This window comes from Aspergillus heteromorphus (assembly GCF_003184545.1).
Source record: "Aspergillus heteromorphus CBS 117.55 chromosome Unknown BO70scaffold_25, whole genome shotgun sequence".
Classification (NCBI taxonomy): domain Eukaryota; kingdom Fungi; phylum Ascomycota; class Eurotiomycetes; order Eurotiales; family Aspergillaceae; genus Aspergillus; species Aspergillus heteromorphus.
The window spans coordinates 55,124-68,705 of record NW_020290430.1 but is presented as its reverse complement, the minus strand read 5'-3'; the positions used below and the strand labels follow the sequence as shown (position 1 = coordinate 68,705).

At 51.1% G+C, this 13,582-nt stretch overlaps 2 protein-coding genes across 2 annotated transcripts; both read right to left on the bottom strand.

Moving 5' to 3' along the window:
* Positions 1-1,559: 1,559 nt before the first annotated feature.
* BO70DRAFT_364671 (uncharacterized protein) lies at positions 1,560-1,784 on the bottom strand. The gene has a single exon (XM_025543867.1). The coding sequence runs from the start codon at positions 1,776-1,778 to the stop codon at positions 1,614-1,616; it is 165 nt and encodes a 54-aa protein (XP_025396549.1). The 5' UTR covers positions 1,779-1,784; the 3' UTR covers positions 1,560-1,613.
* A 10,759-nt stretch (positions 1,785-12,543) lies between these two features.
* BO70DRAFT_354971 (uncharacterized protein) lies at positions 12,544-13,349 on the bottom strand (the record flags this gene model as incomplete). Its single annotated transcript, XM_025541889.1, has 4 exons — positions 12,544-12,572; positions 12,663-12,706; positions 12,855-13,014; positions 13,190-13,349. The coding sequence occupies 4 exons, from the start codon at positions 13,347-13,349 to the stop codon at positions 12,544-12,546; spliced, it is 393 nt and encodes a 130-aa protein (XP_025396548.1).
* Positions 13,350-13,582: the final 233 nt, after the last annotated feature.

Here is a 13,582-nt window from a genome sequence, read left to right as displayed (position 1 = left end):
GGGGTTTGAGGGTGGCGACTGCGACTGGCGGGGTGAGAGGTCGTATTTTGATGAGATGAGTGGTGAGTGGGTTTGGGAATGGATGGATTCTTGAGTTGGAAAGAGGGGGGGTTGGGGATGGATGGATGGGGCTGTCTATACCGGACCCGGTATGAGCTAGAGAGATGGAATCTGGAATCTGGAACTTGGAACTCGGTAGGATAGATAGATGGATGGATGGATGGATGGATTTAAGTTATGATAGTGGTTAGTATTATTATTATATTAGGAGTGATAATATGGGTGTTCCGTAATCCTGGATATTCCAGGTGATGGCAGTGGTGGTGGTGTTGTTGTTCGTTGTTGTTGTTGTTGCTGGGATGTAAATATAGAATAGGTGGCAGATTGAAAGGCCGGAGAGGCTTGCTCCGTCCGGCAGACAAACACCGACAGAAACGCTCCTCCCTCCTTCCCCGAACCCTCAACCATGGTTGAAGGAATCGCCAAGGGCGAGTCTGCAGGGACTGGCCAGTATGGAGCGGCCGTGACAAAGTCATTGTCAGGGATATCCCTACCAGCGCGCCTCCACCGGACAGCTGGCCAAGCGCCATTTGTCGGCTGTCCAGCCGCGCCGGCGGTGGCCGCTGCCCTTAGGGCTTGAACTCGCTTCGTCGCTTAGGGCTACACAGAGAGTGAATGCAGAATACTAGGTACTAAGCAAGAAGTCAGAGACAGAAAATAAAGCTACAAGACAAAGTACGGGCAACGCGATGATCGCTATAAGACTCAGCCCGTCAATGCGCCTGTCAGATTGTCAGGGTCAGTGTCAGTGTCAGTGTCAGTGTCAGCCTGTCAAATGTCAATCGCAATGACACTGCCGCCCTCAATAATAATGCTCGGGATTACCCCTCCAAAGCAAGGCTGGAGACCAACCTTGCAACCTCCCCACTCTGAGCTGAACCTCAATTAAACCCGTCCCACAGTGCAATATCACTGCAGATCCCCCGACTCCCCCGACCGGCCGCCCATTACCCAGTTGAGCAACACCTCCGCGCCAACACCATTAGCTCACCACCATACTCCGTAACATGAACCACTATGACCATGTAGATACCTAACTCCAGAGACCGGGATCGCAAATTCAAATCCAGTGGCTTGGACAGGGCCTCACCGACCAGAAGAATGGAAGTGTCCAGAACATGCCGCCCCAGAACCGGCAAGAATAGTTAGTAGTAGTACTTACTTAGTAGTCACAATGCTTTGACAGCCTGTCAACCTGCTTCTTGCCAGGGTCCCCAGTGTAATTCTCCTGCACAGGACTTTCTGTCCCAGGAAATGCGGTGGATCAACCAGCCTGAACCACCCACCCATCCCCCCCCCCGTCGTCGTCTCAGGCCCTGGAACCTGAACCTGCCTGAATCTGAACCTGATCTGCCTGGCCTGTCTGATCATCAATAATGGCCATGTTAAGTCTGTCAGAGAAGAAACTTGAAACGGTCCCCGGTTGGAGCCTGAGGAAGGGAGGGACTTCGGGTACGGGTACGGGTACGGGTACGCGGGAGCGAGCCGTCCATCTTCAGGGAGTGTCTGTCATGCTATGCCATGCAGTTCTATTATGTACACACACACACACACTACACTGGGTGGCTTGCAGTCAGTTGGTTGGTGGGAATATTTGTTTGTTTGCCATCGTGCCTGCCTGCTGTGTTTGTGTGCAAATGTGCAAACGTGCAAGAAACACTACCAGTAGTTCCTGTAAGGAAGCAAACCGACCGACACCGACAGCAACCACACGACATCATCTGTCTATCCCTCATTCCAAGGTTCTAAGCGTACTCTTACCACAACACAACCACCTGTCTTATCCAACCCCAAAGGATCAAGGATCCAACTTCTTGCTTACAGTAGTAGTAGGAGTAGTAGTAGTAGTAGTACTATTTCCTTTTCCTCCCTGCCCTCTTCCCTGCTATCGCGCAGACAAGCGGGGACAACTCACTTCGCTGCGGATACAATCTCCGCAGACAACCGACCGAGACTCCCAGTCTCCCACTGACTAGAATAGATAGATAGTCAATATTCAGTAAAATAGTCGACCGGCCAGGTGTCAATACTCAACTAAGGTAGTTAGGTAGGTAGGTAGGTAGGTAGCTTACGGTACGAGTATCTAGGTAGTCATCTTCGGCCGTCGGCGATAGCTAGGCAATAATCCCCCTACCCAGGTCTAGGTAGAGCACTACTAGGGCCCTAGGCAGATAGGATAAACCGCGATGGATCCAGTGGTGATCCGTAGTTAGCTAGATAGTAGATAGTCCGTACCTTACCTCGCGTACTTAGCTCCGAACAAGAGCGAGCCAACGAGCAGCAGCACCCGAAGATAGTACGTTGCTGCGAGTGCGCGCACTAGAACATAATCCCTGCGCAGATTGGTGGGCGCCCTGCCCTGGTTAGTGGTTAGTGTTGTCGCGGATTTACAGAGATCGGGCGTGCCCGAGTCCGGGCCGGCGATGGATGGATGGATGGATGGGGAGAGGCTTTTTTGCAAGAGGGGATTGGTTGGGGGTGTGCTTACGTACTTACATACATATAGTACATAGTTACGTGCTTGCCTAGGAGTTTGGGGACTGGGATGTATCGTTTTATCGTCTATTTTTCTGCTTTGCTGGAGGAGTACCTAGGACATGGTGGTTACGTGGGGCTTGGCTCCGTGTGGGGGGTTTGTTTGGATATGGATATGGATATGGATATGGATATGGAATACTTATAGTACTTACCTTCGGGAGTTGGGTGGTGGGAGTGCCGTGTTGCAGCTACCACTACAACAATGCATAATTACTTGAAAGCACGGTACTTATGTAACCATGATGATAATGATGAAGATGACAATAATAGCCATTCATTCCAGAGTCCAGACCAAGTCGGCTCCTTCCGTCGGATATCCCTGCTGGATTTGATTGTCAGGACATGGCCGGGGGCGGTTATTATTGTGGGGGATTGACGTTGAACAACTTAAGCCCTGGCGGGATTGCAATGCGCCGCTTACGACAGACAGACCGAGACCAAGGACCAGGACCATGAATAATAGTTATTGTATGGTGTGGCACCGGACGCGCGCGAGTGAATAACGTCCATTTCTGGCGGCTTACAGCTTACAGTTTGAAACGCAACCGCAATCGCAACCCCGGTAGTAGGTAAAGTAAAAAAAAAAAAAAATCAAACACAACAACAGTAGATACCTAGATAGTAGATGGATAGATAATGATATCAACGATCCGCAACATCCACCATGCATCCAGTTACCTGGGTCATCCCTACACAGGCCCAGGCAGCGGACCCGAACGATTGGCCCTGAAGCGCCAGGAAAAGCCCTCCCCTCCCCATTCAGATAGTAGTATTTTTTTTCAGTTCTGGTTTGCAATTCCCCCACCAGTCATCGCATCCAGTGCAGCGGTGGGTAATTCCGTACGCAAGTGTTAGTACTTGCAGCCCTGAGTGCTGGCTGGCTGGGCTGCTGCATTCTCCACAACCCGGGACGCCATGTCGGCGTGGCAGCCACTCACCAGCTCGGGACAGGGATCCCCCGAGTAAGGTAGGTTCGAGGCTAATGAGCGCCATGCAGCTGGGGAGGAGGGGGGCAGTGGGCACTCCGTCCACGCGAGTCATTGGGGCGGAGAGAATCTTCCCGGTTCATTTACATGATTGCTTGCGTTACTCTGCTTTGCGCTGCTCTGCACAGTGCACTGGTTGGAGGACTCCTGCCAATGATCGTCTGGTTACTAAGAGTACTTACTACTATCTAGTTAACTACTTTGTACCTTAGTACTAAGGGTACTCACTAGGTAGGGTCTTTCTGAAACACGAAGAACGACCCGAAGTGCCTAAAGTCAATTTTTGTTTCTATCCGTCCGGACACATGGTTTGGCGCGCGCCTCATGGAGCACTATTGCTATTTACGGTACTCCGTCCTGTGTCCGTGGGAATAATAGAGTAGTATTATACATACGGACAGAACAGGACCGCTGACAGACAGGAGGTGAATGGAGACCGACCGTCCGACCGACCGGCGACCGAAACCCGAGAACAGAAAACCGAAAACCGATGGATACAGATTACAGATTTCATTGCAGGCGGAGGGGAGGAGAAGAGGGAGGAGGGGAGGGGATCAGATCCGTCAACGGGAGTCTTTCTCCCTCGATCAACCCAATCGGGGAGTTTCTCCCAATCAGGACATGCAATCGGATCTGGGGTGTAACAGTAACAGTAGGGACAGTAAACAGTTAAAACAGTCATGAATCTGTGTGGCTGACGGAATTCCACATCCCACTTCTATTCTGAATAATCCTATCCTATCCGAACTGAATCCACTAACTACTCGGTAGTACTAAGTAAACAGAAAAAAAAAAAAAGACACATCCACAATCCATGACCTTCGATCGCAGAAACCCATGACTCCATATTGTTCTGTTGTTCTGTGGAGAACGACGAGGATCATGGATGAATGTTTCATGCTGCACCTGTTCCTTTCTGGGCATGCCCCCTCCTTCTCTTCCTCTCGCCCTCTCCCTCTCCTCTCCTCTCCCCCCTCCACCCCTCTGCACTTTTTTTTTTTTCTTTTTCCGTTTTTAATTTTAAATACTCTACCAACTAAAATATATGGAGCCGCAGATGACGATCCGATCCACGCGCACACTACGTATGTCATATCCGCATAGTTCGAGCGACTATCTCCCTCGGTTCCATGGTTCAGAAGGGTCTTCCGGCTTTTACCCGCGATGAGTTGTCCAAGCGCCGACTAGGCCGAGGTAGGCAGGTGATGCACTGGGGTAGGATACATCGAGTTCGACTTCCCTTCGCTTCGTGGACTTTGGCTTCGATTTCTTCCAGATCGAGTTCGAGATCGAGTTCGAGGTCGAGTTCGCTGTGAGGTAAGTACCTACGGAGTACTCCGTAGATAGATTGCTGGCTGGGTCGGGTCTTTGCTGTTTACAGTACTACCTACCTACCTACCTACCTACCTACCTACCCATCCACTTACTAACTAACCTAAATCCTAAATCTCTCACCTGTGTGGAATATGAGATACCTACGGAATACTTGTTTCTGCAGCATTTCCATCTAGTTTGGTTTCGTCTGGCTCCATTGGTTCACTTGGTTGGGCGATTCTTGCCTGCGGCGCAAATCCGGAGTACTGCTACCTGCCACCTGCTACCTGATACCTGCTACCTGATACCTGCTGCTACTGCTACTGCTACTGGTATATGAAACTCGCCTGCCTGCATGCAGGATCATGTTCCTGATAGATGGATGATGATGATGATGCCCTGCTGACGGAACGTACCCCACAGCCTCATATGATTTGATGTCCGGATTAAGGTGTTGCTACATGCCTAAGCAGGTATGGTATGGGGGTTAGCGGGCTAATTCCAGGGCAACGCCCTCTTTTGATACACTGCCTTGTAGGTAGTAGGTAGATCACTCAGTAGCCACTTCTATTACGGTAATACCTCGGTAGATGGTCACGGAGGTAGGTAGACCCAGTCGCACATCCCCCGGCCTTTGTGAGGGACAGCGTGTCGGGGAATAAATTAACTAATAATGCGTAATTTAGAATAGTTTGTTTGATACCAGTTACAGGATTGTAGACGGCACATGATGATATATGTATGTATATTTAATCTGGTTTGTTTTGTATACTGTGTCGGTGGTAGTGAACTACCATTATAGATATATATATATATACGTGTAGAAGTACATATAAGTATCAAGCAAACAACAACTACAAATCCCTCTCTTTCTTCACTCATCCCATGACATGACATGCAGTGCTTCTGCAGAGGCTCGGCCCGGCCGGTCGGGAGAAAGGTAGGGTCTGGAGTCGAGTCGACGATCTATGAGGCATCAATTGGAGGAGGAGGAGGAGGTAAGAGAGTGGGCGAGTGGGTGCCGACCGTGGCGATTGCATCATTACATTACTATTTCCTGAAGTATGTACGGAGTGCGATGCGAGAGGTTTCGTCAGCTGAGTATCCTGCTACTGATGCTGCTTGCTACATGCTTGGTCGCTTGCTTATTGGTTTACTTGTGTTTGTCTGTTGTCTGCTGTCTGCCTGTTTGTTTGTTTGTTTGTGTTCTGTGTAGCTAGTAGCTGTACGCCAATGGGGTGTGGCACCGCCGCCCTGAATACATACTACATCCTAAGTACTAGCAAAAGTATGGAAGGAGATTGGCTACGTAGGCAGAGAATGAAGTATGTATGTACAGTACAGTAGCACATTCAACGTCAACGTTGCGCAGCAAACGGACATACCTACCTACTGAAGAATGCGCTTAATCGAGGATTGGAAATCAGTAGCGAGACTACTCCCTACCTTGAACACACAGTAGAAAAAAAAAGTACACACCTACACACCACAGAATTAAATGTCAACGAATAGGCGCGAACGGATATCATTCTACCTCCCGTGCAACTTGACTAGTTCTGGAGTTCGGAGTAACTCGGTCATCCCATCCATTCCATGTGTCTAGTTCAACCCATGTATCACACTCACTCCCTCACTCGCTTAGTAGGTATCTACGTAGCATCCCGATATCCAACAGCCTCTGTGCGCCGCGAACGAATTCATTTGATAAAGTTGGGATTTGAAACATCTGATCCTGCTGCGTGGGTGGGTTGGTGGTGCTGGAGATGGACTACGTCAGATGTTTCTCCGGGGAATAGATCTGGTCTGGTCTGGCCAGGCCAGGCCAGTCTTTGACTTTGGCTTTGGCTATCGATGTACTCATTCGCCTAGGTATGGGTGAAGTGGTACGAAGTACAGAGTAGACATGGTACGAAATGGTGGCAGGTAAAGTCGGATGGAACTGAGTAGAGTACTCCGTACTCCGTACTCCGTAGAGTGGTCACGGACGAAGACGAAGACGAAGACGAGACGCTCAGGCCGTGACATTCTATCTATCCATCTCTCTGTTCCTGAGCTCCGTACAAAAGAAGCTCAATGCAGGACCTCGGCATCGCATCAAGACGGGGCGGGAAATGACCTAAATCCCAGCTAAACCGCTCTTGGGTCATACACACACACACACACTCATAAAGAAGGTACTTCGGGACCTTCTAATCCTTGATACAATCTATCATAGCCAGCGCGCGCCTCGTACTTTATTAGAGTCGCTTAAACACGAAAGTAAGGTAAGTCAGCCAGCCAGCCTATGTAAGTACGTAGGTGGTATATATATAAACCGTCAGACGCATCCGACCCAGGAAACCGATCGGTTCGCGGGGGGATCAAGAACGATCGTACATGAACCGCCAATGATCGAGCACGATCTCCAGAGCAGGGGTGGGCAGGATGATGGCTGTCGCGAGGCGGGGCGCGATCGGGGGGAAGTCGAAGTGGAGTCTGGAACTTGGGCTGACTTGGGGGAGGGGGGGGGTGAGAATGTGAGACTGGATGTCAGAATGGACGTGTGCTTTTTTTCTATTTTTTTATTTTTATTTTATTTTCTGGTCGTACGGGCGGTACCAGACTGTTACTGCGGTTAGATAGATACTTACAGGGCGATCTTTTTTCATGACAAGCGTTGGGACGTTCGGTCCACTCTTCCCCGGGCCGCGCCCCCCGCCCCGCTAGCTTTCCAGCCCGATGACTGGCTGCGTCGCTCCTCGGGGGGGTCCTTTTGACAGTCGCTAGTACGTCCTTTCGGGCCGCTCCTGAGTTGACCCTCCTTCGCGGGTCGCTCGCTATACTGTACCACGGAAAGGTACTGTCCGTTCAGGGACGAAAACTAAGTATCCATCCCATCCATTCCTTTCCTTGCTCAGCTCAGCTCAGCCAAGCACAGCCTAGACTGTCTGTCTGCCTGCCTGCCTGTCTCTCTTCTCTCCCATACTCCGTATCTCGGAAATTTTCGTGTTTAAGGTGATGACACGACCCCCATCTCATCCTCAGCTAGACAACCAACCAAAAGTACCTTACCTTGACCTACTTTACGGGCTTCGGGCGGGATGATACAACAACCTAACGCGCCTAGGTCGGCTTGGCTCGATCCCAAACCTCAATGATGGGTTCTAGTCCAAGGCACCAAGTGGGGAGTTTTTTTTTTCCCAAGCGTGGCACACACACACACACACACACATTCTTTCTTTATTCATTGCGAAATTGTTATTATCTATCTAGGTATCTTGTTGCTTGATGTTCCCGTGGTGACTGGCCCTGGCCGGGGGCCCTTGTAACCTGTTGATTTGGCGTTCCTGGATGATATTACCTACCTAGTTACCTACCAAGAACCAAGATAGGGAGTATCAATTATCAAGGAATAAGGTACGGAGTAGGTAAGGTGCCAGGTGTTTTGTTTTCTGTCAAGTTCGGCATACAGCATACAGCATACCTCATCTGCCCCATTCATGACGTAGCAACTGTCTGTCGGCCTTGGAACGTTCGCTTCGCTCTACGGCTGCGAGAGCATCGAAAATGCAAGTATCGTCCTTAGGTGCATTGCAGCGGAGCGGATGGATGGATGGATGTTGTCATGAGACCGCCCTGCATCGCACCGCACCCGTCGGGTATCATGTCATATCATATCACAATATGCAAACAGAACCAGAACCAGAACCAGCAAGTTAGAAGGTAAAGTGAGTGTGGGTTGTATATTGACTGGGTATGAGCATGAGCATGAGCATGAGCATGAGTATGAGCATGAGTATGACTTCGTGTACTTAGATTGTAAATAATAAGTACTGTGAGGGTATTATCCTGACCCACCACACGGTCCGTCAAAAGGCCCTTAATTATGCTGCCGGAAATCACTCGCCGCATATCATGTCGATATGATTTGATATGATATGATATGATATGATATGATATGATCTGGAGACATGCCTGACTGGACTGGGACTGGGACTGAGGAAGCGGTAGGGCTCGTCTCGTCTCGTGGTGGACCGCGATGCGCGAGCTCGCTTATTTGCTTACATACATACATACATACATACATACATACATACATTACAGACTTACCTTACTAGTACCTACGTAGGTAGGTAGGTAGGTAGCCTGAGGAAATGAAATGAATAATAATGGAACGGACTTCTGACAGTGATCGATTCAGGAGGATGGATTGCTATGATGGGTGAGTGGGTGAGTGGGTGGGCGTGTGTGGGCAGCGATTTGGAAAATCTCCGAGCCGTAGACACTTAACTACCTACTTACTTAGCTACCTAGATATCTACCTAGGTAAATAAGTATAGTAAGTATATCCCAATAATAGAGGCACTTCAATATTCAGACACACGCAGTAGTAGTGATTAGTCTAGCCTCACTCTCGCTAGCCGGTTCCTGGGCTGATTACTCTAGCCAGATTAGGACTGCTTACTTACCTTACCTAGATAGATAGATGGTCCCCGCCCAGCGACCGATGCGGCCAGATGGGGACCATGGTGTGCTCAAGGCTCCAGCCACTCGTCCATAGGGGAAAAAGCGCAAGGCTTTTCCGAGGTCTGACAGGTCACGCTCTGTCCAATCAGGACTGTTGATCGCACGCTTAATCTCCTTCCCCCCGTCACCCCCTCCCCACTATTGTCGTCACATTGCCCTCCATCAGGATCATGATCATGATCAGCCTCTGCTGGATTATTTAGGGGGGGGGGGCTTACTCGAGATCGGGACTGGAGGATCTACTCCGTCTGGATGGTAACTATTTAGTACCTACCTTAGGCACTTCCGTTTTCTGTTTGGTGCAGAAGGACAGAGATTTAGTGGGGGTGATAACTACTCCGTAGATAGATAGATAGATGGGTATCGAACTCCGTAATACGGCTGGCTGGTAAAGCGGCGGCTGGGGAGGAGTGAGGGGTGAGGGGTGAGGGGTGAGGGAATTATGTAATAATGTAACCCGACTCTCCGACTAAAGGGGAAAATGATGGAGGGGTCGCGTTGGGAAACAAACGAACGAGAAAACACAAAATACCACACAGCACCCTGGGAAGGTGTAGCACCTGAGTAAGTACATATGCAGCCTGTCTGACCCTGTTGTTGTCGATATCGTGGCGGTGAGAGATGGTTCTGCCTGTAACCATACCATCGCCCGTGTCCTCCGTCGCACACGCACACCGTTCAATGCAAGGCTCCGTGGCTCGTGTGCGATTGCCCCTGCCACGTTGCGGACGTGGACGTTGATATCTAATGCAGTGGATTATCATGGCATCGCTGCTGCACGCATCGGCCAGGCAGCAAACACGATGACTGAAGCTGGACTGCTGGAGAGGGCGTCCAACGGTCTAGACTCGGGTCAGCCGGGCCAGGAGGAATGAAAGGGGTCATCTGCCCGCTTGGCGGCCATTTTTCCGAGAGACCACCGCGCAGGGATGGTCAGCACTGGACATCATGATGTCTTGGATGTTGGCTCTTGATTAGCGTTCACATCGTGTGTATCTGCCTCTGTCTCTGCCTCTGTCTCTGCATCACAGACCGGACGGGCAGGTGGTACCGTGTGGTGTGGCAGACCCGACCATGGGCGCGGAAGTACTTCTGACAAGCTCCCGCACTGTCTGACGTCTGTCAAACATGATGCCATCAGGTTTCATTTGCGTGTAGTGTTGAGTGACAGCCGACTCGTCGCCTGCCACACCCGACGTGATTATTGAAATTGGCCGAAGCTTCATAATCGAGCCAATCCGCGAAGATCCTTCTCCACGAAGGAGGGGTATTACACTCCGACTTGCTCACTCTTATTGCTCCATCGCTGATTGCCCACTGTTTGCTCCCCCGGCGGAGATAAGATATAGCCTGCAGCTGTTTGCTTGTACCTGGCATATTTTCTTTTGCGCGTATCAATCCCTAGTCCCGTACTTTGGGCGGTTCAATACTACCTATGCTTCAATGGCCATTCCATCCCATGCCATTCGCTGGGGTCGTCCTCCGAAGCGAGAAACAGGGTGAAAGACAAACAAAGCATCGGCGACCACGGGGGGCAGGGGGTACTTTCGGGAACCCAGTGAAGGGATGAATGAGAATGAATGAATGAATGAATGAATGGATGAAAGAAAGATCGCACACGAGGCGTTTGATTGCAGTCCGTCTCCTGAATCACCACCAACTGGACGGGGGTACTCGGGGCAGGAGTGTCAGCCCGGGGATGAGACAAGAATTAGCATTTGTTCAATCCCAGAATAGCAAGTGCACAGACTGACCTAAGCAGGCCCGAAGCAGCCTAAGCAACCTACCCACGCCTTTTAACCTCGGCGCAAAGTACGACTACTGAGATTAAAGTGTCGGGCGTATTTTGGTTGCTGGGTCTCGGATCTTCCCTGAAGCCACCATGTCGGATCCTTTTATCGTCTCCAATTCCACGGTTCAGGTACCTGGGGGGCCGAGCTCAGGGTTGGTACAACCCGGGATGCTCAAACCTTCGCTTAATGTCTGTCTGTCCTCTGACTGTCTGGCGGTTGGGTTGTTGCCTTTTGGTCGGATTGCTTTTCTTTGTCTGGGAAATCAGTGGCGCGTCGCTAAAGTAGTGGTCTCCTGTCAGCCTCGGGACAATAAGAAAGAATTGGAGATTGAAGCCCCAGCTATCTACGGAGTCGTAGGCAGGGAGGTAAATAGACAGAGAGAAACGACCTCGGTCCGTCTGTCGCATACCGCATCCCATCTGATATGCCACGCGACGTCCGAATTCCAAATTCCAAATTCTTCAGTGTTTCCGATCCATAGACTACCTCCACAGTCGGAACATTATTCACACTAGAGGGGCTGGCGCTAGGCGTCATAGTTAAATTGGCCGTCTCCCCTTTTGTAGCTCTACAGATGCTCCTCCCCACTTAGGTAGGGACTACGTACGACGGCGGTGGCTCACGACGGCCTCCCAGGTGTTTTACGTCGAGACGGGCCGAGAAAGCTCTACCGTACTACCCCAACGAGTTTAGTCGACGCCATGGCATTTCCCATCATCCTTGATCCCAGGCCCCTGGGCCACCAGCCATGCACACGCCCAGTATTCCGTCCGTCGTTCCTACGGTTGGCAGATCGTTGCTCGCGTCGGTAGCATCGCCGCCCGCCCATTGGCCCCGCGCCCCCCAGGCACTAGCTCGGGGCACATCGTCCTAGATCCGTCCTTTGATTGAGGGCCCGAAGATCCGTTCGGCCCTCCTTCTTCCTGGCCCTGCCATGCTGTTGGTACTTTGGGGATGGGAAGCTTGGCACCACTCTCCCCTCCCGGTTTGTTACGCAACCCATCTGGAAGACGATGCGACGGAGTAACCAGATCCTAGGTACGTACGTATACTCCAGACTCCGCAGGCTGAAGGGACTTGCGCTTCTTGAAGCCTGTATGGAAGCATGCAGCATACCACCTAATCTACTACCCAGGGTACCTAGATATCTAGTGGAGGCCAGTTCTTTGTTTATGTACGGAAACCGGTACCCGACCTGAAACCATGGCTGCAAGCTCCCTCAGCCTCCCAACCTTCTTATCATCGATCGCCCATTTATTATCTCAGTATACCGGGGACCCTACGTCTGCCCGTATAGGAGAGTATCAGCTGACCATGTGGTTGGTGGTGGTGGTGGTGGTGGCGATTCATTCGGCGAGCCCGACCTGGAGAAACCCTGAAGAGAGTACCACAGTGCGTATATCCGCATAGCCACCAAACGACGAAACGACCTCCGCGGTACTCACTCACTCACTCACTTACTTACGGCTATCTACCTCCACCACAGATCGAACCTTCGGGACAAATAGCCTGCGGATTTAGGATCCATATCCGCCGTGTGGACGAGAGAGCGTAGTTACCCATCGATCGGTATCATGTACTGGAACATTCCGACCACTTCCAGCGCCGCATCGGCCAGATGGACTTCAAACTCGATACGGAGTAGATACCTACTTACCTAGGTAGGGTAGAGAACTTCTCCAGGGGATTTTCCATTTCCTGGCCCAAGCGCAGGCTGTGTGGGACGCGGCGCGCCCTGACGATATGCGCGCGGCCTGTGCGTAGCCGGGGAATCTCTTGTTTGGTAACTGGTTCTTCTTCTTCTGCCCCGAACGTCGCTTGTTTCGGGTGCTCCGTAGGTACGTTTCTTTTTTTTTGGAGTCTGGCTGGGTTGGCGTTGGGTTGTACAAGCCTGCAAGCCATCCGAGGTAGGCTAATTAAGGGATTTGGTCGTGGCGTGAGCTGGAGGACGAAGAATCGTGGTCAGTAGTATGCTCTTTACGGAGCACATACTATCGATACTGTTTACTGCGATGCCTGCCCTGCCATGCGATATGATCTCCTGATGACTGGCGACTGACTGTCTGTCACTGGACCCAACGTCGGAATGGGGTGACGAGACGAAGGACCGTTGTCGTTGCCGTTGCCGTTGTCGCAGCGCCCAAGAATCCATCCTGTCCTATCCTCCTATCCTCCTATCCTCAGAGGATACTACTAAAGTAGTACCTGATACCTGTCTGTTGCGATGACGGGGAGCGCGTGTCATTGGGAAACAGAAACAAACCGGTTCTAGTTTGGCGGGCGAGTGATCTGCCAATCAGGAGGCCCCGTTGGCGTGCAAAAAGTCCCGGGGCGCTGGAATTGGTGACCCGGAAAGGCCATCCCTGGACTTCTTGGGTGGCGGTT